Source organism: Stenella coeruleoalba, assembly GCF_951394435.1.
Source record: "Stenella coeruleoalba genome assembly, chromosome: 7".
NCBI lineage: Eukaryota > Metazoa > Chordata > Mammalia > Artiodactyla > Delphinidae > Stenella > Stenella coeruleoalba.
The window spans coordinates 25893996-25920499 of NC_137153.1; the positions used below are offsets into that span (position 1 = coordinate 25893996).

General features: G+C 44.4%; 1 protein-coding gene across 1 annotated transcript; it reads left to right on the plus strand.

The window, feature by feature from the left end:
- Positions 1–828: 828 nt before the first annotated feature.
- Positions 829–26304, plus strand: SLC18A1 (solute carrier family 18 member A1; the record flags this gene model as incomplete). Its single annotated transcript, XM_079927460.1, has 17 exons — positions 829–924; positions 2738–2936; positions 5030–5234; positions 6613–6970; positions 7590–7648; positions 11092–11175; positions 12116–12208; positions 13774–13863; positions 14108–14151; positions 16296–16356; positions 16439–16534; positions 21923–22001; positions 22959–23010; positions 24534–24597; positions 24879–24998; positions 25210–25343; positions 26191–26304. The coding sequence occupies exons 3-17, from the start codon at positions 5111–5113 to the stop codon at positions 26302–26304; spliced, it is 1572 nt and encodes a 523-aa protein (XP_079783586.1). The 5' UTR covers positions 829–924; positions 2738–2936; positions 5030–5110.
- Positions 26305–26504: the final 200 nt, after the last annotated feature.

Below are 26504 nucleotides of genomic sequence, written 5' to 3' on the forward strand. Positions count from 1 at the left end.
ATTGTATCTATTTGCACACTAATAGTGTATATGAATTTACATTTCCCCATATTCACACCAGCTTTTTTTTTTTATTTTTCTGGCTGCGCTGCACAGCATGTAGGATCTTAGTTCCCCAACCAGGGATTGACCCCTGCCCCCGCCTAAGTGGAATCATGGAGTCTTAACCATTGGACCACCAGGGAAGTCCTTATTTATTTATTTATTTTTTACATTAGAAAATTAAACAGGAGGAAGATAAGGGCTCATTTCTTTTTTCTTTTTTTTTAAATATTTATTTATTTATTTGGCTGCACTGTGTCTTAGTTGTGGCACACAGGATCTTCATGGTGGCATGCGGGATCTTTATTTGCAGCGTGTGAACTCTTAGTTGCAGCATGCGGGATCTAGTTCCCTGACCAGGGATCGAACCTGGGCCCCCTGCATTGAGAGCGCAGAGTCTCAGCCACTGGACCACCAGGGAAGTCCCAAGACCTCAGTTCTGTTTGATAGACAACACCGTGATTATTAACAGTGATGGGCATTTATGAGAACACTCCAAACTTGGCCAGCCTGTGAATACTAGCATGGTTACAGTTAACTGAGATATATATAATGTATAATATATGCATATAGTAGAAACATGTCTGCTATGTAGTGGGGGGCTCAGTAAATGAGAGCTATTATTATTGGTGCTATGATTTCTATTAATGCCCAAAGTATGATGATTCTTAGCCAGTACATGGTCTCTCAGGCCCTCAGCTCCTCTAAACCAGGGATCCCCAACCCCTGGGCCACGGACTGGTACCGGTCTGTGGCCTGTTAGGAACCGGGCTGCACAGCAGTAGGTGAGCAGCAGGCAAGTGAGTGAAGCTTCATCTGTATTTACAGCCGCTCCCCATTGCTCGCATTATCACCTGAACTCTGCCTTCTGTCAGCATTATGGTGAGTTGTATAATTATTTCATTGTATATTACAATGTAATAATAATAGAAATAAAGTGTACAATAAATGTAATGTGCTTGAATCATCCCAGCACCATCTCCCCTCCCCGACCCGGCCCTATCAGTAGAAAAATTGTCTTCCATGAAACCGGTCCCTGGTGCCAAAAAAGTTGGGGACTGCTGCTCTAAACCATGGTTTTCCAACTATATGGGTCATTTGCAGTTTGGTGGTCTCTCAAAACAGTTTGTTCTTCCCTGTGGAGGTGCTCTACACAAGCTCTTTGCAGCTAATGCTCTCTACACACAGCTTTGCTTTGCTGGTGGCTGCCCTGAGACCTCAGAGTACCAAAGCTGTACTTAGGCTGGAGGGCATCACGGTAGAAGTGTCATCTGGGCTCCAGCATGACACTGCCTTATGCCCAGAATCTTGTAAATGTCTTTATTATTAATACGCTCCTCTATCTTTTGGCCCTAATGCCCTCTTTTCAGAGAGGCTCAAGGCAACAGGAATGTAAGGGAGCCCGTATGCCATGCTCCCTTCAGTAGGCAGAATAATGACCCTTCCTCCCCCCCAAGATGTCCACACCATATTCTTGGAACCTGTGAATATGTTACCTTACATGGTAAAGGGCCTTTGAAGATGTGATTGAGTTCAGGATCTTGAGATGGGGAGATTATCTTGGATTATCTGAATGAGCCAATGTCATCACATGAGTTCTTTTAAGTGAAGGAGGGAGACAAGAGGCTAAGAGAGAGAGTGACAGAGTTAAATGGAAGAGAGAGAGAGAGAGAGAGAGAGAGAGAGACAATTAATGCTGTGTTGCTGACTTTGAAGGTAGAAGGGAACCCTGAGCCAAGAAATGAAGGTGGCCTCTAGAGGCTGGAAAAGGCAAGGTAACAGATTCGCTCCTAGAGTCTCCAGAAGAATTGCACCTCTGCCAACTCCTTGAGTTTTAGCCCAATAAGACCTATTTTGGAATTCTGACCTCCAAAACTCTAAGATAATACATTTGTGTTGTTATAAGCCATTAAGTTTGTGGTAATTTGTTATATCAGCAATAGCAAATGCATACACTCCCCTCCTCCTATTTCTATTGATTCCTTCCTATTTCTCTTTCCAGGGTTCCTTTAAATCTCTTTCTTTCTTTTCTTTTTTTTTAAGCCTGAATTTGAAAGTTCCCAAGTTAATTAAGACAATTAGAGGGGCTACAAATTCCACAGTTAAGAAGTCTCCGCTGCTAGTCTGCTCAACAGTTCCATTTGCTCTTTTGTAAATTATTTATGTTCTTTGCCCGACTGATGACTCTTAATGTCATAAGAGTATAGATCTATAGGGCCACTCGAAGATTCCACAATGAGCCATACTCTCTCATGTAACCATCCATCCAGTCATTCATACAAGAAATATTTACTGGAGACTTCCACATGCCAGGCTTTGAGCTAGTATTGGGATATAAAGATGGAAGTGCGCAATCTGTGCTTCCACGGAGATCATAGGTGTTGGGTTTTTATACTTGAGAACAATATGCATAGTTTTTTTTTGTTTGTTTGTTTTTTGTTTTTCTTTTGTTTTTGGTCCTGCAGGTGTTGTAAGATTTGTTTCTTTCTCGAAAGCAGTTGGGTATGTGGAGCCTCTTTGACTAAGTAACAAGCGAGAGGAACCGTACCCTTGTTCCGTTGTGTCTTCCAGTTTGTATTCAGACCCAGACAAAAAAAGTTAATGTGTTTGATGATAGATAAACATGAATGAAAAACGGTGTAGCCCAGTTCCTCTTTATTTAGGATAATTTCTCCCCTCTCTTTATCCTCTTCAGTGCTGCTTTCCTGCCTGTGATGCAGGGAGCTAAGGTTCCAATTAAATCTTTGTGGACAAAAGGTACACATGACATCCCATCCCCAGATAACAGGTGGCAATAAATCCATCAGCACATCCACTTTCAGAGAAGAGTCCCGGCTGAACTGCTAACAGCTGCCAATACCTCACTGAGTACCTTGTACAAGGTGAGCTCTAAGGTAAGATGTTTTTCTCTCTGGACACATTTAATCCTTCCTTGTAATTTGTGTCTCTCAAAAGAGAATTATGCCTGTAAAGTTTACTACTGATTTGTTGACATATTCCTGGTTTTGTTTGGTTTGTTGTTTTGGTTTTGTTTTGTTTGCTTGAATATTTTTGGTCTGTCCTCAGAGAACTTATTTTATTCCATTTTACATCTTTTAGTTTTCCATTGCTTTTCTTTTAATCTCTTCTTATATTCTTATGTGTGCATTTCTTATATATCCTAACTCAGTTTGTATTTAGATATACCTTTTCCTTATATACAGAGAAATGAAGGGCCTTAAATGATTTGCATGCATTTTCTGGTTAAAACTGATCTGGAAGTTTGGTTCCATGGGCACCCCTTGTTCACTTGCAACTGTAGTGTGGATGGTGTCCTTCTTCCAGCCCTTGCCTTACAACAGAGTAGCTCAGTGCTAGGATACTTCCAACATTTGAGGCTGATATTGAACCCCAATGATAATCATTTAAAATTATTTAGTTTCTGTATTATGAAAGTAGTTAATTATAGAATCATTATAGAATAACTCAAAATTACAGAAAAGGAAAAAGAAGATAATTTGTCATTGATTATAATAGCTGACATTTGTGGGTGTACCCTTCTAGTCTAGTCTTTTAAAATGGTGCACATATATTTATTTTTTATATAATTGAGGTCAAGCTGTAGATACAATCTAATATCATTTTTTTCTTAGCATATGAAGAATATTTTCTAAGTCATCAAAATTATTTGAAAACATTGTTTTTAAGAGCTCCTTATATTCCACCATTAAAATGTATCATTTTTATGATACATTTAAAATGTATCACTAACATAAATAATTCAACAGTTATTAATTTTACACATAAATCTTTGGCTGCATTTCTGATTATTTCCTTAAGATAGGTTCCAAATCAAAGGGTCTACATTTTTTAGAGCCTGATATGTTTCATGACAGTAATCTATTTTAAACTTTATAAGATTAGAACTGTTGATACTACAACAGAAACAACATAAAAGAAAATGAAATTCTTCCCAGCAACTGTTATTACCTGAAGTTTAACAAAGTACTCTGACTTAATGCTGACTAATGACATGAAATCCTAAGTAGAAAACGAATCATCAAAGTTGGTATTTTACTTACACAGAGTAGCACACCTTTCTGAGCAGGGGTTTATAGCTTAAACAAAAGAATAGGTGTGTTTCTAGTACCATAGAGCAAGGGAAGATGGTGGGGAACATTCCTGCAAGTTAAAAAAAAAAACCTGGGACTTTGTTCTAGTTTGACACTGATTGTGGGACCTGAGACACATCTCTTAGCTTCTTGAATCTCAGATTTCTCATCTGTGAGATGAAAGACTTGGTCTAGGTCAGTGTTTCTCAGTGGGCAGCACAGGTAACACTTGTGGCACATGGGCTATTTTGGGGTGGTACATAGACATAGACAGTTATTTTTTTGGCATGGCCCATAAAGTTATCTTTTTAAATGATAATATTTCAGTTTTTAAAAAGAGTGGATTTAGAGGAAAAGATTAAGTAAATAACAATACAGGTAGTCTTCAGATATGACATAAACTACTGAGGTGATGGGCAAATGTCTGAGAAATATAGAGCTAGGTGATCTCTGTAGAACTTGCTTAATGTGTGAGGTAGAATTTCAGATATAAAAAGCCGGTCAGCAATGCTTCCTTGGAAGGCATTCTGTGAATGAGGTAGAGTTATTCAGATGTATAAGAAGTAACAGAGACACAGCATGGAAAAGGTTCAGATACCATCCTATCACTGGGAGTTTGGGGTTAGCAGATGCAAACTAGTATATATAGGATGGATAAACAACAAGGTCCTACTGTATAGCACAGGGAACTATATGCAATATCCTGTGATAAACCATAATGGAAAAGAGTATGAAAAGGAATATATATATGTGTGTACCTGAATCACTGTGCTGTACAGCAGAAATCAACAGAACATTGTAAATTAACTATACTTCAGTAAAATATAAACAAACAAACAAACAAACAAAAATACCATCCTATCACTTGCAACTCTTTGTACTTCTCATTTTAATAGTGAGTTTCACTTGTCTGGGCAGAATTTCTCTCAGATCCTCCTTAAAATCCTGGCAGAGGAGCCACCCCTGGCACCCTCACCATGCTCAGGGCAGTTTTGGACATTCCTCAGTGGTTGCTGAAGAAGGGGAGAGAGTCCCGGAAGCTGGTGTTGCTGGTGGTGTTTGTCGCTCTACTCCTGGACAACATGCTGCTCACTGTGGTGGGTACGTTTGGGGGGCCTGGCGCTGGGGGTTAATTTGCTCTGGTTCCCAGAGGACAGCACATATCCTGTTAGAATTCAGCAGTGAAGGGACTGGAGAATTTTTCTTTTTGTGCTTGAAAACACAAAGATTGCTGGGGATTAGAAGAAATGGCAGGAAATGGAGTCTGAAGCTTGCCAACCTTTGCTGAAAGACCCCAGAGGTTCAAAGAGAAGGAGGTTCAGAGAGCATCTGACTGAATCAAAGGGGCTGACCCGGAGCCAGAACTGGCGATACTTTTCTTCCTCCACATACTCTCTTCCTAAGGCGCTAATGACTCCAAATGCCCTCTGGGATTGTGAGCACCTTCTCACCATGTTGCCTTTTTCTGCTCTGTCAAAATAACACACTTTATATGGATATCCAACTTCTTATCAAAACCTACCTTTCCTGTGGTTCATTCCCTCCCAGTCCTTCTTTTTCAGTTGGTAGTCTATTCATTTTTACTTTCAGTTGTGCTGGTATATAAATGGGACCAACATGTTTCCCCTTCTGGGTAAAATATATGCTTTTAAACAAGAATCTTCCTGAAACAAATGATAAATCCAATACAGTCAGTTCTTATTATTCATGGTGTTATGCTCTATAAATTTTCTGTGAACACTGGATTTAGTCTATACTAAATAATTTCTCTTCGGGGAAATACACACACACACACACACACACACACACACACACACGCGCCTCCCCCCCCCACCCCCCCCATACATATGTGTGTGTGTACACCGTATAGATTATAATCTTAAATCTTAAAAACAACACATCCTGGTAGATTGTATTTTCTTTGCAAAAGAGAAAACGAACTTCAGAGGTGTTAAGTGACTTGCCCGAGGCGACCCCACTAACAGGTGCTGAGCTGGGATTCAGGCTGTGCCCAACTGGCCCCAGAGCTGGAGTTTCTTGCACCTCGCTGCCCTTCCCCGCCCCATGCTCTGCATCTCTGTGTGAGAGTGAAAGAAGAAGGCAGAGCCCACCTTGTTCAACCTCAGCTGCAAAAGTGAGCATCTGGTGACTCTGTTTTCCACACTCTCTGCATATATGTCTGAGAAAACCCGCAATGGCTTTGCGAGCATTGATTTTTGTGATTACAAACGTTGGCCAGTAGATGAATTAGCCATTATGGAATCCATGAATGAGGACCAATTGTATGATGGTTGGAATTCAGGTACTTGAGCTAATAGGATAACTCGGGCAGGCGCAGTCTTTGAGTATGCTTCAGATCATGTCACTTAGACGCCTTCCTGAGCATGAGTCTGGACCTCATGGTAATGTCCCTGAACTGACTAGCAGTCAGAAGGCAGTCTGTCCTTAGCCCTCATTACTTGTTCTTCTTAACTTTCAGTGCCCATTGTGCCCACTTACCTATATGCCACAGAGTTCAAAGTCAACACTTCTGTGTACCCTGGGCCCACCACAGCTTCCCAGCCTGCCCTCACTTCTACCTCTTCCACCATCTTCTCCTTCTTTGAAAACAACACCTTGGCTATCGAAGAAAGTGTGCCCAGTGGCATAGCATGGACAAGTGACACTCCCGGCACTGTCCCCCCTCCGGTCACCGAAGCCATCCCAGCCCATGAAAACAACTGCTTTCAAGGCACAGAGTTCTTGAAGGAAGAGAACCTGTGGGTTGGGCTTCTGTTTGCTTCCAAGGCTCTGATGCAACTTCTGGTCAACCCATTCGTGGGGCCTCTCACCAACAGGTATCTCAATGGGTACAGTGCCCCACAGGGTACTCAGGGGCTCAGAAATAAGAGAATGGGCTGAGGTATCATAAAGGTGGTTAGAAAGGATAAAGAAGGGAAAACTCACTTGTCTGCACCCCAGGGTGGTCAGCTGTTTGGGAAAGATAGCATGATATTGATAAAATGACTTGGGCTTCCGATTTTCTTAGTGATGTAATGACTATTGAGTACCAAGAAGAGAACCAGGGAACAGAAGTATACTACTGGTATTATTTCAGTGCCCTGGAACATGGCTTGAATGGGGTAAGGGTAGAAATAGGACAGGCCTCTTGCAGGTTAGAGCACTGGCTTCTTAGTGCTTGTGTTTGGGATTATCCTCATGTTTCAGAAAGATATGCCTTCTGACTAGGTTATTTGTCTTTTCTGGAAAAGAGGATTTGGGCCCTGGCCAACAGGTCAATTTGCATGTTTGTTTATATGCATTCACATGTCACATTCCATCTCTGTACCTGCATTTGGAGACATGTTTTGCCATGCACTCAAATAACTGCATTTTTGTTCCCAATGACATGAAAAAATATAGTGCAAGTACACAGATGCCTATTGGAATCGTATCTTTTTTTAAATTCCCTTTTAGGATTGGATATCACATTCCCATGTTTGCTGGCTTTGTTATCATGTTTATCTCCACAGTTAGTAAGTAATTTGCTACCTCTTTTCTTCACTTCATTGATTAACTTTGATTTTATCACATGCATTACCAAGAAGAGAGCAGGGTCAAGTGAGCTAATTAGTCATCTGACTAAGTGACCTATGACACTGATTTAAATGCTTTACAGTTTTCGTTATGGGGACTAGAGCAGTAGAGGCAACTCAGTCTAGTTGGCATTTGTATATCATGCTATAGAAGAACAGATACTTCACTTCCTTCAGCTTGGGAAAATTGTGAAGGCTGTTTTAATTTGTATGCAATAATGTGTATGTGTGTATCTATCAGTAATCCCTTGAATGAGCTTAGTACAAACCTCCCATCTTTTTTTTTTAATAAATTTATTTTTATTTATTTTTGGCTGCGTCAGGTCTTTGTTGCTGCGTGCAGGCTTTCTCTAGTTGCGGAGGGCTGGGGCTACTCCTTGTTGCGGTGCGCAGGCTTCTCACTGCGGTGTCTTCTCTTGTTGTGGAGCATGGTCTCTAGGCACGGGGGCTTCAGTAGTTGCGGCACACGGGCTCAGTAGTTGTGGCTCGCGGGCTCTAGAGCGCAGGCTCAGTAGTTGTGGCGCACGGGCTTAGTTGCTCCGTGGCGTGTGGGATCTTCCTGGACCAGGGCTGGAACCCATGTCTCCTGCATTAGCAGGCAGATTCTTAACCACTGCGCCACCAGGGAAGCCCCAAACCTCCCATCTTTGAGAAGAGGTCATCGTATTTTGATATGTAAAGGTAAAGGGCAACTAACAAAGAATCTAAATTGGACAGTAGCAACTGGAAAATTCCATAAAAGTTCACTCCCTTCAAGGAAGGCCATTAAAGATTATAGCTTTGGAAAATACATTTGCTAAGGAAACAAGAAAGAGAAAGACAAATAGTCTACCCAGTATCAGATAACTGTTCCCTAAAGATGGAATAATAACAGTAAGTGAAATAAAATACATCTGGAAATTGACCCTGAGAAAATAAGAAAAAAAATGAATGTGGAGTGGTGGGGAGAGTTTAATAAAGGGGAAGGCATCCTGCTGCCTCTGCTGCCTCTCTGCTCCGAATAACATACCTTCTCCCTCTTGTTTTTCTTATTACCTTTCTGTTACTTTTCTACTTTTTCTATTGCTCTTTCTCAAATTGTCTTCCCTTCCAGCATAGGACTTGTCTCCTGTCAACCAATACCGAACAGGAATTTGTTGCGTTCAGGGCTGGAAGGTGCAAAGTGCAGGAGCTCAATGTGTGAAGTTCTGTCTGAGAACTTCAGCTTACTTGTGACATTCTAGTTGAATCAAAGAAAATGAAGAAATGAAAGTTAGAAATCTTTATTGAACTTCTAGGAGCTCAGCCTATGCCAAACAGTAAATTAAAAACTAATAAGACGCTCTATCTCATCACATGAGGCATAGTTCATTTCACAAAATTTTATGGTACACACACATGATGCCTTGATGGTGATGGTGAAAAGTTACTGAGGTGAAAAGTCACTGAGGGAACATAAAGAATGAAAAGACATGGCTCTGTCTACCCAGGTGTTCTTAATGCTTGCCTGGGAGCCATGACAAACACCCTGCAAAATAAGATAATGCAGTGTCCTAGTGGATCCCAAACTTTTTAGCATAAGGTCCTTTCCTGATTCTCTGTCAAGAACTGATTTTTTTTTTAACATTATATTTTTAAATTTATTTATTTATTTTCGGCTGCGTTGGGTCTTCGTTGTTGCGCACAGGCTTTCTCTAGTTGTGGTGAGGCGGGCTACTCTTCGTTGCGGTGCACAGGCTTCTCATTGCAGTGGCTTCTCTTGTGGAGCATGGGCTCTAGGCATGCAGGCTTCCGTAGTTGTGGCACGTGGGCTCAGTAGTGTGGCTCGTGGGCTCTAGTGCACAGGCTCATTAGTTGTGGCACACGGGCTTAGTTCTCCGTGGCATGTAGGATCTACCCGGACAAGGGATCGAACCCGTGTCCCTTGCATTAGCAGGCAGATTCTTAACCACTGTGCCACCAGGGAAGTCCAAGAACTCATGTTTTGAAAGCTTTTCTTATCTACTGAACTGTATATATTAAATAATAATTATCGTTTCCATGCCATAACTAGTGTTGCTATACTGAGTTAGCCTAACTCTAGCAAACGTTTGATGTTTAGGGGATCCTATGTAGCATTCCTTCAGGGTTTTTAAATACTAAAATGAGGTTGCTAATGCCCATCACTCCCCCGAAGGACCCCCAGCTGGGAAACATGCTTAATGTAATTAGGAGCGAAATGGTGGCCCATGTTGGGGCACAAAGTGAAAAAGGAATTACTTTGGTCTTCCTAAATAGGGAGACCAGCCATCCTAGTTTGCCTGGGATTGAGGGGCTTCCTGGGATGCGAGACTTTTGATTTTAAAACCGCAAAGGTCCTGGTCCAACAGAGATGAGTTGGTCACACCATTCTCAAAGGACATAGGGGTAGCAGACCTTGAACAGAGTGGAAATCAGAAAGCCTGGGAGAACGCATTGGAGGCCTGGCCCAGGAGAGACCAATCATTTGCATGTTTGGGAGACGGTGTGCTCATGTCGGGAAGTAATGGGAGAAGATTATAAACACAACCAAAGACATCTAATGAATGGGCAAAGGGATTCAGATTATGCTGATTCAGACACTTTGGGAGGGAGTCTTCTCTCTTTCTGTGGTATTGTCCTGGAATTGGAGATGAGACATGTCTGGACCCACCAACCTTACTACCAATGCCCTGTAATTTAGTTGTTGATAACATATTCCTGTTTGGTTCTCAGTTTCGTGTATGTTAGTCTCTAGTAGACTGAATCTCTTCAAGGGCATGAACTGGATATTCTCTTTCTCTCACATCTGCGACAGAGTACAGCACAGCTGCATGGTCAGTATTACTTAATAAATACTCACTGATCTGATTTGGCTAAAAGATCCTCCAATATAAGGGGAAGGATCTGATTGGATTACAAGATATTATTTTCTACACAGTACCAATGGTCCTTCAAGTACACATAGCTTTTGTCCCACACTCCAGATGACCCAATGGGACCCAACAGTGGCAAAGATCAAATCTGGGTATTGCATATAGAGGATCCAGAAGTAGGGTCCAGGGACCAGTTCTCAGCCCAGGGTATTGGGTTTCATGCACAGCCCTGACTCCAGTGGACAGGATGTTGGGTTTTAAGCAGGAAATGTGGACACTCAGCCTTCCATCCACTGTGTGGTGAATCAGTTTATGCTTTGGTTTCTCTATCTTCATGCCAATTAAAGTGCAATCCTAATTAAGGGGGAAGGATTAGAAAGACAACTCCGAAAACAGGGAGCAGTGATCGTGCTTTATTAAAACGTACGCATAATGGCTCATGTCTATAGTATCATGAGTCCATTTTCTGGTGGCCAGGGAATCAAAGGCATTTTTGCTAACTGGAGCATTCTTGCTATTCTCTTTGCCCAGTGTTTGCTTTTTCTGGTACCTATACCCTGCTCTTTGTGGCCCGAACTCTTCAAGGCATTGGATCTTCATTTTCATCTGTTGCAGGTAACGCCGACATCTTACACACACACACACACACACACACACACACACACACACACACACATCTCTCACCATCTCTTACTACCATCAGACCCTATAAGATTTATATGAAGAAATTAAGGAAAATATCATCATAGTTGTGATTGTTGCATAAATTGTGATATGTATCTCTGCATAGTTGCGGAAATTGTGATTTAAAAACAAGATAATTGTAGAGTTGCTGGTAGTGCCTATAAATCCCTAAGCGTGACATAATTTTCTTTGATATTTAGATGCTGCTAGCTCAGGCCAGACCAAGCCCAAGGTAAAACTGTGACGTAGGCCAGGTTTTGATTTAATGCCACTCTATGGTCTTTTCTCTGTCCCCCTTCTTACCATTTTATAGAAGTAGTAAAGTTAATACTATTGATAATACCATCACAGTTTGCAAAGTACTATCAAATACAATATTTAATGTAACCCTATGAAGCAGAGATTTTATGACATTTTACACATGAGTAAATGGCCATAAGAGCCCAGCCCACACTCTTTCCCAAGTGCTTTCATACTCTTCCTTGGGCATCCCCATCGAATAGAGCAGTGTTCTGTGTCCATAGGTTTTTCCCTTCCTTGGCCTACTCCATATCCATGGATTCAGGGAAATGTACTAGGAAATGATAAAATAATATGAGATGCAGGATCACTGGACAATGGTATTCTGCATTACCCTTCCCAGAGACTTTTGCACTTCTAATGATATTCTGAACAGAAGGAGTGAGCAAGGTGGGCATTTGGGGGACCTGTGGGAGGCAGTATTTGCAAAATACTATGGGTTAGGTTCTATAAAACCCCCAAAACTGAAACTCTAGCTAACACGACCCCTGAAGATATAATAGGGGCAAGACCAAGGACTCAGTGAGAGAGGCAGAGACTAGGCTAATTCTACCTGCCTCTCTCCTTTCAGGTCTTGGGATGCTGGCAAGTGTCTACACTGATGACTGTGAGAGAGGGCAGGCCATGGGAATTGCCTTGGGGGGCCTGGCCTTGGGAGTGTTAGGTAAGTGGCACTGGCCCCAGGTCTGGGTTCAGGAGGTTGAGCTACAGCAGACTCTCCGGAGACAGCCCCAGGAGGCAGGTGTTTCTAAGGTCATGGAAGACAGCATTTTTCTTCCTTCTCTGTACAACCATGTTTTGAGTCCTTCTGAAATTCTGCCCAGGAAAAGCAGAATCTCTTTCCCCTTGGGGAGCTGGACAGCCCATAAGGGCCTGGGAATGGTCCAGAAACCTACTCTATTCAAGGGAGTGAATATCTGCATGTTAGTAGCCACCGCCTTACCGCTGCTTCCGTACGTGGCCAGTGCTTTCAACATGAGAACATGCTCTTTGTCAGGTTCTGTGTTAAATATATACATAATCTCTTTTATTCCTCACTACCACACTGTAAAAGAGGAATGATCATCCCCATTACACAGAGGAGGATAAGACACGTTCATAGCCATCCAAGGTCACATGGCTGGGAAATGCCAGAGCAAGGATACAGACTCAGATTTTCTGAGATCGAATCCCAAGCTCCAAAGCTTATGCTTTCTTTGAGGTTCATCCAAAGTCTGGTTTAACTGACTAGTCCAACAAGCCACAAACTTTTACTGAGTACGTATTGTGTGCCAAGCACAGTGCTGGCACAGAGGGGATATAGGTCAGACGCCTCAGACATGCTTCCTGCCCTCTAGGAATTTTCTAGCTAATTGAGAAGAAAACACCAAAAATCTCTTCCCTGGCCTATACCCTGCTCTCTACCACCACGGCGAGGAGAGGGAAGCAAAGCCCTGCTCTTTGTTAGTATCCACCTCCCCAAACACCCAAGCTAACACTTTGGTGCATGCTTGTCTCCTTTATCACCTCTCACTCCCAAATGAATAAGCCTATTAAACCCTCCTCAGCCACTTGCTCAAAGCCAGCACCTCATCACGTCTCAGTTGGAACAAGGCACCAGCCTCCAGCCTGATCTGCACGTTGTCTCCTTCCTCCAAGGTGCCGCCCGAAGAAGCTTCCTATGACCAGAGCTGGTGTTTCTTCCCTGCCAAAAAGCACTGGTCTTTCTCCCTAGCCCACAAGGCCAAGTACATGCTTTATCTGGATACACAGGGCCCTTGGCTATTTGGTCTCAACCTTCCCCACCTCTTCTCATCTCCCAAATACTCCTATTCTAGTAACAGGGACTTTCTTCTATTTCTGCTCTATCCACACTCCCTTTTCTGACACCTCTGTGTTCTTCACACATGCTTCTTCCCCACAAGTATTACCCAGTTGACAAAGCCCCTGTGGCCACCTGAACTCACTCTACTGTGATTACATAACATTTCGTGGATGGAACATTTACTTTTCACCATGTTATAATTATTTGGCTCCCCCCACGCCCACACACACATTTCTTCCACTAGAAAATGAGCCCCTTGGAAGTAGGTCTTCTTCATCTCTGAATCCTCAAAACCTCGTGTCCTCATGTGGAGCTCAGCCCCTAGCAGGCCATCAAGAAATGCTCACTGGGTATAGCAGGACAAGTCATGCTGGCTGGGAATCAGCCCCCCGTCTCTGGAATCCATGCCTGTTTTGCTTCTCTAGTGGGAGCTCCGTTTGGAAGTGTGACATATGTACTTTGGGGGAAGATTGTACCCTTCCTCATCTTGGCCTTCCTGGCACTACTGGATGGAGGTAAGTCACCATAAGAGGCCACCAGGCAGGCGAGAGCCCAGGTCAGGTTGGGAATGCATTATGCTATGGTGTCCGTGTTAACATATTTGGGTGGATCAAGGACTGCCCCATCGCAAGAGAGAGGGAGGAAGCTCAGGGAATTAGATCTGCAAGGGGTAGGGTGCTAACAATGTGGCTGTTATTGGATCCTCCATCTAATAAGTGGACACACTGAACTATTTCTCACTCCCTCTTCCTTTCTTAGCACTCCAGCTTTGCATCCTACAGCCTTCCAAAGTCTCTCCTGAGGTAAGTGGATACCAAGTTCCATTGCCAAGAGAGTGATAGAATGGATAGGTGCAGTGACCCAGGCCTGCCTAGACCATCCGTGTCAAACCATAAGAAGAAAGGGGAGTGGAGTTGGAGAAAGCAAGAACTGTACTGGATTCCCAATAGGGTCACGTTTAGGATAGTATGAGGGATGGGGAAGGAGTCTGGCTTGATGTTGGACCAAGATGGAGGAAGGACCTTATAAAGAATCAAAGAAACCTTACTGAGTTATGTATGATAACTCAGAACCAGGATGACAATGACATTGGGACCTGAGTATTTATAGTTATACTATCTCAGAGCTAAAGAAGACCTTGGAGGCCATCCAAACAATCTCTACCCCCAAAGCATACTTACAGACTGTCATTCTGTAGCAGTTAAATATCAGAGTTGGTATCTGTCTGACTCTAAGACAGAGATGGCTCTGGGAAATCTATACCAAGTCATGAAGAAAGATAAGAGAATACAGACAATATGGGAATGTTTGATCTAAGGACCTTGATTTTGTAGCCAAGTCAGATGGTAGTGTTGGTATCGTAGGGGCGCACTACTTGTGATTGGTGTCTGAAGTGGGGGGCAATCTTGTGGGGTCTGTGCAAGCTCCAAGTAATTAGTGCCAGAATTGAATTAAACTTTAGGGACACCCAGTTGGTTCACAGAGAATTGGAGAATTGCTTGGTGTGAAAAAAGCCCACCCATTTGGTATCAGAAGTGTTGTAAGTAGAGGAGTGATTTTCCTTTAGTACCTTTTTGAATAATTTTGATTTTTAGATGGTAATGTTCTATGTATTCAAAAAAGTATTTTTTTTTTCTGGCTGGCATACCAGTACTATATTTTATTCATTCTTCTATATTTGGGCATTTAGGTAGTTTCCAGTATTTTGCAGCTACAAATAGTGCTGCAATGAATAACCTTGTGTGTAGGCCTTGTTATAGAGTTGGAGGTAATCTTTAGAGTAGATTTCTAAAAGTGAAATTGTCAGGAATTCCCTGGCAGTCCAGTGGTTAAGACTCCACACTTTCACTGCCGAGGGCCCGGGTTCAAGCCTTGGTCAGAGAACTAAGATCCCACCAGCCACATGGTGCAGCCCAAAGCAAAAACAAATAAAAGTGAAATTGTTGGGTCAAAGGGTTTATTGGACTTCTTTATGTACATTTTATGATTTAGATCTGTCTCTTTACTTGAATTATATATGGGAGAGGGCATGATCTTTTTAGTTTTAGTATCTCTGAATATTGCAATCCACCCTGTGTGGATGCAGAGAGGGTTATCATATCAAAACTATTAAATCTATTAGAAGATAGAATGTGGTAAACACCAGAGATTAGGACACAGTACTCAGGAAATTTGAAAGAGAGAGAAGTTCCAGCTCCTGAGTCAGGGAACACTGGAGAAGAAGGAGCCATTTAAGCTTGACCTTGACGAATGGGTGAGGTTTGGACCTATGCAAAGGAGAAGGAAGGGAGTTTAGGAAAAGATAACCATGACAACTGAGGGCCTGCTTGTATGCATGGAAGGAAGGTAGATGCTAAGTTTATCTGGAATGGAGTTTTTTGAGGGGGGCGGGATGTTATAATTGGACATGTAGGCTGGCATTTTAATCTAGATGTTCAGGCTCCTTCGGCCACACCAGTCCGGTATAGCTCCACACGGTCAGAACAAAGCATTCAGGAAGCTTGAGCAGCTTTCTGAGTTGTTACCTCTAGGCTCACCTTTGGGGTTCAGCACTCTGCCTGTGGTCCTTCCTAGATGAATACTGGTGCTGGCAAGATCTAGTGGAGAGGCCCGAGGCCCGGAGTCCAGACACCTGTTGTCCAACGTTGGCCTTGCTGACAATCCTCTCTGATCTGGTTGATGGTCACTCAAAGGCAGGAATCATGTCTGGAATATGTTGTCCTACTCTTTGTGACTGCCTTGCACACGGGGGCTGTGCGGCCACCAGCTCACTCTGTGACATTGGGCAAGTCACCTCCTCTTCTATGACGTGGGTGTCTGGTCTCTCCAGTAAGGGAGCTGACATAGACGGTCTCTGAGGTCCTGCCTGCACGCTCTCAGATTCTGTGAAAACAGGAGAGGTGTGTACACGGTACAAATGGAAGTTTTTTGTTGCCCATGTTCTCAGAGTGCCAAGGGGACTCCTCTCCTCACACTTGTCAGAGACCCATTTATCCTGGTGGCTGCAGGTAAGCTGACATTGCCTCCCTTTGGGCTGGGAGAGTCTGAGCTTCAGGGCAGCCTTGGGGGCTCACTGAACCATCTCCCCAGGCTCCCTCTGCTTTGCCAACATGGGGGTGGCCATGCTCGAGCCCACACTGCCCATCTGGATGATGCAGACCATGTGTGCCCCTGAGTGGCAGCTGGGTAAGTGACCTCGGTCCCCAACTCGGGCTTGGGCAGAGATGCGTGCTATGGGCCCTTTCTCAGGTAATCGGCAAGCATCATCAGGGCCAGGTCTTCAGAGTCACAGAAGGACAGTGTGCTTCCTTCACAGAATTACCTTCCCTGCCCACACCTGTGAATCAAGCCTGATTTAGTGGGCAGTCCCTTCAAGAGGCAGGCCGAGGACCAGTTCTCTCAGGGTTACTTGAGAGGCTTGAAGTCCTAAAAATGTCTGTCCAATAAAACATAACTCTCAACTTAACAAAAAAAAAAAAATGGAGAAGAAGAAGAAAATGAGAAGCAGGCTGAGAAGGGCAGGGTTGGGGGGCGTTGACGGGTGACGGAGGGGCAACATACCTAGCTGGGTGGATGAATAACTTCTAGTCAAAAGACCTTGGGTTTTTATTTCTGCTCCATTGAGTTGCTGTGCACACTTGTGAAAATCACAACTTTCTGAGCACCACTTCTCTCATCTCTAAAATGGACATCAGAATACCATCTAGTTCAGAGGGTAAATCTGAGGAACCAATGACATAATCTGTGGCAAAGCTTTGCATCCGTAGAATATTAACAAGGCCCCACCGTTACCATCACCGATACGTTCTTCTTTCCCACTCCCTGTCCCCCAGATTACCCTTTTGCTATCTTTTTACCTCTAAAAAGGTACTAATGGAGTATATTGTTCTGTGAGGGAGGCCTCTGGCCTCCTCTGCTCCATGGAGAGATGTCCTCATGACTCATCTGAGCTTAGAGAGCAGGCTCTGGACCTTTCCAGGAAGCCTGAGGAAAGGGGACAGAGAAGGTTACGTGTAAATGGCTCAGTCGCTGCAGGGAGGAGAGGCTTAAGTGGCCAGAGGGGAAACTGACAAGAACCTGATACAGCTTAATATACAATGAAAATCACTAAATCTAATTTTTTAGGGGACCAGGCTAAGCAAGGCTCCCAGCTGAACTCGTAGCCCTAAATTGAATTTTTCTGGGCTGCAGCTGCCTCTGACCATGACAGTTAATTGAGTTAGTTGGTGCTTGGTGCAAATAAACATCCCCTGCCTCAAGGCTCTAGCCGCTCAGGCTCTTGGGGCAGAGGGGCAACCAACCTTGGCTCAGAACGGCCTCTCTCCAGCCCTTCTTGACCCCGCAGAAATATTAAAAGCAAACCAGCCATCAGCCAGTAACTGGTGAATTGCTGACTTTGGGTTTAATTGTAAACATCCTGACAGTTTCTGTTGGCAGCACTGTTTCCTGTCAGGGTACAGAGAAGCAGAGAGAGGCTGGTGAGTCACAGGGAAACTCACAGGCCTGATGCCACCCAGTGCCTTGTGCAGGCGAGGCTGCAGTAGAAAGCCCTCAGGAGAGTAAGTGAGAGACCGAGAAGGCCTTGTCCTCCACCATCCCTTACAACTTTCCTCAGTGCCCTCTGCATCTGTAAGTCTAACTTCAAATGTTCTCACCTGGAGAGTGTGTTAAAATTCAGATTGCGAGGCCCCATCCAGGAATGCAGCAGAAACAAGTTTGCATTCCTGGTGAGTTTCCCAGGGAGGCTGATATGGCGTCAGCGAGCACACTGAAAAATATTGCTTTCAATGCAGAACCCTCCCCAAGTCGTTGGGAGGAACAATTTGTAGTGTGTGACTGAACATTCTCCAAGTGGCCCGTTGTGTGCCCGCGACTCTCACCCAGTGGAGGAAAGAGCTCGGGCTTTGGAAACAAGCCCACCTGGGTTGAAATCCTGATCCAGCCACTTACTGGTTGTGTCCTTGGATAAGTTACTTAACGTCTTCAAAGTCCACTTTTTTTCATTTGTAAAAATGGAGGCACTTTTCTGGTTGTTTTCAGGGTTAAATAGGTCTTTGTATTCTAAAGGCATTAGCACAGTGCCTGCAATAGAGGATATAGTCAGGAAATCACTTTGACAGTCACAGCTCTGTGTAATTCCCCACCCCTTGAAGATATGCTGTGAAATATATATGTGTCTGTAGACATATAGTCTGGAACACCTCTTTTGCACAAAATGCTACTGAATTTGCAAGCTATACTCGGATCCTAAAGAACAAGCCACACTGACTGAGGAAAATCTCATTCAGGAAATCCCACGTCACTTAAAATGATGTCAAGGAGATGTATCTAGGAGGCCTGTGGGCTTGGTACAGGTGCCCATTTCCAGATACCAGGTAGGCGATTGAGTAGCTATACTAATACATTTTTTAAAAGCAATTAAACAGAAACACATGGTTACAGTTTGAAACAGATTGCCACCTGTACAGATAGACTAGGCAAACACACTAAGGTGTGTTTCACCTCCAGCCCACAGAAGAGAATATTAAAAGCAAACAAGACCTCGGCCAGTAACTGGTGAATTGTTGACTTTGGGTTTAATTGTAATCATCATGACAGTTTCTATTAGGCAGCACTGTTTCCTCTCCATACAGAGAGGCAGAGAGAGCTGATGAGACCCAAGGAAACTCACACCACTCATTCCATGCAGTTCTTTATGCCAGAGCCATCTGTGCTGCCACGCTGCTGGTGGGGTGGTGGAAACACCTGGAGGTGGAGGGAGAAGGTCTGGGTTCAAGTCCTGACCCTGTTCCTCCCTGGTTATGATGATAATAGTTAAGGCCGATGCTCAGAGAGCACTTATTCTATGCCAGGCGCCTTGCAAAATGGTCACTTTGCATTATCTCAATTAAGCCTTATAACTAGCCTATCTGGTACCAATTATTATTATTCCCATATTTTAGAGATTTCTTAATCTGACCCAATTTCCCATTACCCTCCCAAATCCTGGGTCTGTGGAAGTCCCTGCCATCAACAAGTGCCCCTATGCCCTCAGCCTCTTTTCTCTGAACACTTCTTTCATCTTCTTGCCCTGAGACCTGAATGTTTTCTGAGAACACCATTTTCCCACAGCCTTCCTGATGGAAGTTCTTGTTCCTTTAGGCTTTGCTTTCTTTCGCTGCTTCTGAATCATTTCTTCTTCATTCCCCTTCAAAGGCCCGGACTCCCTTGAAAATCGTGTCATTAGATTATACCACCCCACCCTTCTTTACTGCAGTTATCAACTGACCCCTGAGTTATCCCTTCTCACTCATTAAATCCACCAACACCCGGCTCACATTCATTTCACCTTTATTCCTGTCACCACTTTTGGTGACTTCCATATCCAGGTGGATAACCTTACCAACATCTTGGCCTATTCCTTAATCTACTCTCTTGCAATGATCTTCTTCTTCTCTCCACCTTAACCAATCAAACCTTTATATAATATTGACCTTGACCTCACCATTAATCGTAGCTTCTCTGAAATTTCACTTCCAAGCAGTGCAGTTATCACCTTACATATTCCCTGCTCAGGTATTCTAATACCCCTATATTAACACATTTTGGCTACACTGGGATCACCAGTCCATTCAATTCTTTCTCTGTTTCCCTCACTACTCATGTCCTCTCTTCTTTCTTTACTCAGCTTGGAGTCCATCGTGATGAATCCACATCCATCATTAATGTCACTCCTTTGAAAGCATCATTAGTTTCTTTGCCCCACCCGCTCCCTCTGGGGTTGTCATATGGGAAGCCTTAACTCTGGTTAAGCCTATCTGGTTGCCGACTCCTTGCCTGCACCTGAGCAGTGACATGGGGCTGTAGGAAAACACACACTAGGTAGGCTGTTGGTCTCACCTTATACTTATGGCCACAGATCTAAAGTGGGTTTTCACACTGTCCAACAATCTTTCTTTAAGTCCCTAGTTATGTTCTTCCTACTTTCCAAAAGGACTGGTTTACACTTCTCCATTCAAACCTCCTACACATCCTCATCCCTTCACCTTCATCATCCTCAACTCCCAGTCATTGAGGAAACAGAAACAACAAGAAGGGAACTTGCATGTTCTCATCACTACATATACTTACTTCCCCGTACCTGTGCCTACATCCGCTGCCTTCTCTTTATGGTTGGAACATCCCAGCTCCTTCAGAGGTCAAACTTCTTTTTTCTTTTCTTTTCTTCTTCTTTTTCCTTCTGGATTCCGTCTCCTCCTACTTCATTGGCTACTCCTTACAACCTTTGCTATCTCCTCCTCGTTTGTTAACTTTTAAAGGTAGGAGTCCCAGAAGGCTCAGTCCATAGATATCTATTCTTCTATCTCTGATCTTTCATGGGTGATCCCAGCCATTCCCATGGCTTTAAGAACTAATTGGTAAACCAATTAGTCGAACCCTTATGTCTGTGGGTAGGATCTCTCCTTGGAACTCTAGACTTGTCCACTCAATGGGCCTTCCTATTTGCATTAAGTGTTTTTGTTTGTTTGTTTGTTTTTCTTGCTAAAAACCTTCTGTTTTGGTTATTCAGTTCTCAGCTTAAATGTTACCTCCTCAAAGAAGCCTTCCCTGATCCCCTAAATCTAAGTTAGCCTTTATTCCTGGTCACTCTTCCATACTGCCACATTAAACTTTCTTCACAGAACTTATCACTTGTCAAAATTATCTTTTTCATTTATTTGTTTACTTGTTTATTGTCTATCTCCCTCCCTTGGAATGTAAGCTCCCAGGAAGCCAGGATTTTGTCTATTTTATTCACCCTTCTAATCCTGGTCCCTAGAATACCTGGTACATAGTAAAAACTCATTAAAAATGCTACATGAATGAATAAATGAAAGAACAAATCAATGATACTCAGAGAGGGTAAATTCCCCATGGTCACAGAGCTAAAAGGTGGTCAAGCCACAGTTTGAACTCAGCACCAAAGCCCATGTTCCAGGGTACATGACTCTACTGTCACAAAAAAACAATGTGATAAGGGCTTCAGTTTACAAAATCCTTTTACATACATTTATCTAATTTGCTCCTTAATGTAATTTGGTATGATAGAATCACAGCTTTGTTTTTAGGACTCTGCGCTTCCACTGCAGGGGGCATGAGTTCGATCCCTGGTCAGGGAACTAAGATCCCGCAAGCCTTGAGGTGTGGCCAAAAAAAAAAGTCACTGTCAGAGCAATAGAAGGGCAGGTAAATAGCAAGGCAGGATTTTACTTCCTAGGAGGTGTGTAAGTCTTTCTCTAAAGCTCATGCTCTTATGCTGATAACCACGGGTATTTTATACATGAGAATGGCTCATCAAAGCCATTCATCAGGAAGTCCAATAGGGGAGCTAAAAACACGTTCAATGTGTTGAAGCTAAACACAGCCCTGCTCTTGAGGAAAGCAGAGTGTGGAGCCCTATGTCATCTGCTCTGGGTTTGCACAAGGATCTCCAACCCACAAAACAAAGCGGTTTGGGATCCTTGAAGGTAACAGGGGGACTTCACTGTCCTGTCAGAAAAAGTGTTTTAGAGTAGCTGGGTACATTCTAAGGTAAGGGCCTGTGTCTTTCCACAGGTCTAGCTTTCTTGCCTTCCAGTGTGTCCTACCTCATTGGCACCAACCTCTTTGGCGTGTTGGCCAACAAGATGGGTCGGTATGTAGCCTGGGGATCTGGGAAAAGTCAGGTGGGAGAGTCTTCTGATGTGTTCCCTGCACCTGGGATGATGAATAATAGCTTCTCTGAGGTTGAAACTTTAGAACAAGTGCACACAGATAAAAACTGCCCACTGGGAGGATGGGGATGGGTAGATTGTAAGGGCAATATAGAGAAAGGATGGTCCTGAGCTGGCTGCTATAGAAGAGGCAGTGAATATATGAGAGACAACCTTTACTATCCAGATGTTTGTTGTCCAGTTGAAGAGATAAAATAATTCCACAGAGAACAGGTATGAAGAAAGCAGTACCTTGGGGCAGTGGTTGTCAAACTATATTCCATGGACCCCCAGGGAGCTCTACAGGTGTGCCTCGGAGGCCACCACGTGGAAAGGGTTGGGGACTAAGAGGTATGAGTCTGGTTCCTGTCCCTCCACTACAGTGAGAACACCTTGAATTTTACCATTGGAGTTCAGCACAAAGATGTTAAAAATAAGTTTAAAAACCATTGCCATAGGAAATCAGAGAAGGAAAGAAGTTTGGTATGTTTTGTGGTTTTTGAGATGGACCCTGAAGACCAGATAAAATATGAATAGGTGAGAGGTAGGGTGAATCGGGAAACAGCAGAAATTAAGTTTGAGGATTATCCCCACGGGGCAAGTACCTTCTGAGTCAGCTGCTTCCTCTTCTAAGGGAAGGAAGAATATGTCCCATTGCTCTTCATCTGCTTCTACTGGAAAGAGGTGTGGAGTCAGGGAAGAGGTGAGGGGCCAGGAAGGGACAGGGCAAGGGCTCACCTGGGCATAAACTGGTCCTGTAGAGATGTGTTTATCTTCTCATATCCTAAGGGGTTCCTGGAAGTAGGGGTGGTAGGACTGGCCAGTGTGTTGGTGATGGGGTGGCAGATGGAAGGGATCTCTCCCCTTTGCACTGTTTAATGATGGCTGTTTTCTTCCAGGTGGCTGTGCTCCCTCATTGGGATGGTGGTAGTAGGTACCAGCTTGCTTTGTGTAAGTATCATAAGGTCTTGTTGACAGAGAGAGAGAAACCTGGACATTTAAGGACCACTTTCCTTTGAAATGAGCAGAGGGTTGACTTGGCAAGGATTGTCAGAAAGACTGTTTCTGTGTAGGTAGGAATTTAGCACGGGGGGAGATGCCACCAGTCATCCCATTGAAAGGAGGTGGGGAAGGAGAGGGAGAGGGCAGTGGGGCAGCTGGAGACAGAGGTCTGAGGCATTACGGATGGGCACATGAAGGAATACACGTGGTATCTATTTCTGGGGTCTGTAAACTGGTGTGTTTTATGCCTTCATTTACTCATCTCACCCTGACAGGACCCCATAAGCCACCAGGGGAACCATTATCTGTGCTTCCATCTCTAGCACCAGAATGTTTGGTAGAGGAAGAAAGAAAAAAGGGCTTTTCCATTTCCAGGAGTCCCCTTCAAGCTCTCTGAGCCTTCATTTTCTCCTCTCCACCATAAGGATCAGAAGCACACTTGCCTCGTAGGCTTGAAGGAGAATAAGATGGCTATAAAGCACTGAATACAGTGCTCAAGAAAGGCTGGAGGTCCTCATCGGGAACTCAAGCTCCGTGTTCAGTCCCAGCTTTGTCACTTGCTCCTCGTGTGACTTTGAGCTTGTTACGTCACCTCCCTTTACTCTGTATCTTCATCTGTGTAAAGAGGATTCGGATAGCACCTCACAGGGTTACCCACAGCAACTGCAGCCGTGTCTGGCATGCAGTGAGCCCACAGTGAATTTTAACCAGTGCTAGTGATAAAATAGAAATAGCCCTTGAGGATTCACCCCTAACATTGTTTATAGCCACTAACATCTAAATGGTATGTGAAAATTCTAAGGGGTGAGTGTGCTGGTGTAGCAGGTTTGGGTGACAGATGCCCAGGGAGGGAGGTAAGGAACCAGCAAAAGAGGAAAAGAAGGCTTCCGTGGGGGATGGATGGGGAGGGCAAGAGAATGAGTTTCACAAGCTTGCTGAAGCGGCAATGCAAAGCACGCCACCTGCCCTGCTAGCTTATAGGTAATTGGTTGTTGGCATTTCTTTCTTGTCTTCTTGCTCCACTGGCTCCCAATTAGGGTTTAAGTAAAACCGCTGGATGATGTTGCAAATAGAAAAGAGAGGAAACTCCACTCAGTGAAGAGTGAGGGTGGAAGTATGTGTCTGGGTGGAGGGGGTAGAGGAAGGGGAGGAAGAAAGAGTCCATGCAGCAGAAAAGGGCCATTGTTATGGTTTCATAGAGTCAAATCTGAGGTTCACACTTGATCTTACCACTTACGTTCTGTAATTCTCGATAGGACATTTAACCCAAATGGCACCAATCTAGTTTTCCTATCTTTAAACGGAAGTAAAGGTTCTTTTTCATCAGGAGGTATAAGAATGCACGGAGGTAATGTCTGTGGCACATAGCGCCTGGTCGATGACGCGTTTTGTAGGAAAACTCTTTGTTTTTGTGCTGCTCCCACCTGACCCAGCTGGACTCCTGATGGACTCTTCCTCCTTTCCTGCTGCAGATTCCTCTGGCTCGTAATATTTTTGGTCTCATTGGCCCCAATGCAGGACTTGGCTTTTCCATAGGTAAGAAGTGCCCTTAAAGGAAACAAGAGGCCCCTGAATGTTGGCTTTGGGTCAGATCAGAGGGGGTATATGGAAAAGCAGAAGAAGCAGGAGAGCGGCTGGCGGGGGTATGGAGAGATGGGCTCATAACTCCTGGTAGGAATGGGTGTCAGTTCTGAGGGGAGGACAGACAGCAGGCAAAGGCAGTGGACTAAAGGGGGGAGGAAAAAGGGGGATGCCACAAACAGGGAGGGGGACTGTGGGTAGAGCTGACCGCGGCATCCTGCTTGCTCTGACCACAGGCATGGTGGATTCCTCTATGATGCCCATCATGGGACACCTGGTGGACCTGCGCCATGCCCCGGTGTATGGGAGTATCTATGCCATCGCTGACGTGGCTTTTTGCATGGGCTTTGCTATAGGTATGTTGGTGGAGGGATAGGGGAGCACCAGGACCTGGTACCCCACTCTCCCTTTATCTACTGTTTACCAGGTAGAAGAGGCTGATTCTCCTAGAGCTCTGGAGATATTTGACCCTGGGACATCCCCTGGGTCACCTGCTGCCCCTAGCATGGTGTCCTCCGTGTGATCAAGACTCAATAAATACTTGTAGGTTTGCTTTATTCCTCGCAGGCCCATCCACTGGGGGTGCCATTGTGCAAGCCATTGGCTTCCCGTGGCTCATGGTCATCATCGGGGTCATCAACATCTTCTACGCTCCTCTCTGCTACTACCTGAGAAGCCCCCCAGCCAAGGAGGAGAAGCTTGTAAGGGGCTCTGACTACTGCTGTAAAAATAATAATCTTCTGTTTCTTTCCATGTCTCTCATCCCTTTTTATCCCGTGCTCTTATTTCCTCCCTCTTTGATAGGCTCTCTGCTTTGCCATGTTTTCTGATGCCCCTTTCATCTCTCTCTTTCCTTTGTGCCCTTCCTTATTTTCCTTTCTCTACACAACCACTTTCTCTCTTACACTGGTCAGTTAGGAAGGGTCCTAAGTACAGAAGGAAAATGGGATGCTTGTAAAGTGTTGGGGTCAAGGATCATCAAAGGCATCCTGTATTTGCTGTAGTTACCAGCAAAGTGTGAATTACCAAATCATGCCCACAAAATGGACAGAATTCTACTGGGCACATTCATTCATTCACTCACATCTGTTATCGTCCTTACCACGTCATTTCTTAAAGTACAAACACCCCAGGGGAGAGAACCGCAGCATATGATTTTAGTTAATAAGATACTTTCCTCTTACCACAGCATGAGCACCCTGAGGGTCTGGGTGGGTTAGGGATGGATGTGGAGGACGCTTAAAGGAGCAAAAGAAGACGTGAAAGTCTGATGGGAGGTGGTGCCCATTTCGGCTGGCTCCCTGCTATAGCCTGTACTACTGCTAAAAGGATTCAATTCAAAGCATATCAGATGATTGTCTTGACTAGGGTGACTACACCTTGGTCCCTTGGGTGGCCTATGCACATACATGAAGCAGAGCAAGGGTCCTTTGCTGGTTTCTTGAGTCTTTTCTGTGCAGCACTAGACTTGGATGAGCTAGTTGGGGAAGGGGATGGGGAAGCTGGTGAAGGATGCGCAGTGATTTCTCTTCCTGCCTCTTGCTACAGGCAGTTCTGAGCCAGGACTGCCCCATGGAGACCCGGATGCACGCAGCCGAGAAGCACATGAGGGAATTTCCTCTGGGGGAGGACAGCGATGAGGAGCCTGGCTGTGAGGAGTAGCAGCAGAAACTGGTCCCTGGACCTTGTCACGTGAGGCTCAGACTTCAGTGACCGCCTCGTTCCCTGGACGCGGATCTCCACGGGCTGTTCTTCACTTCTCTCTCCCCTGGTGTCTCCTTTCCCCCCCCCTCCCATGCATGCTGTTTCCTGGTTCTCTCCTCACCTGTGTCACCTCTAGCTCTCCCTCTAAGCTTTGATGC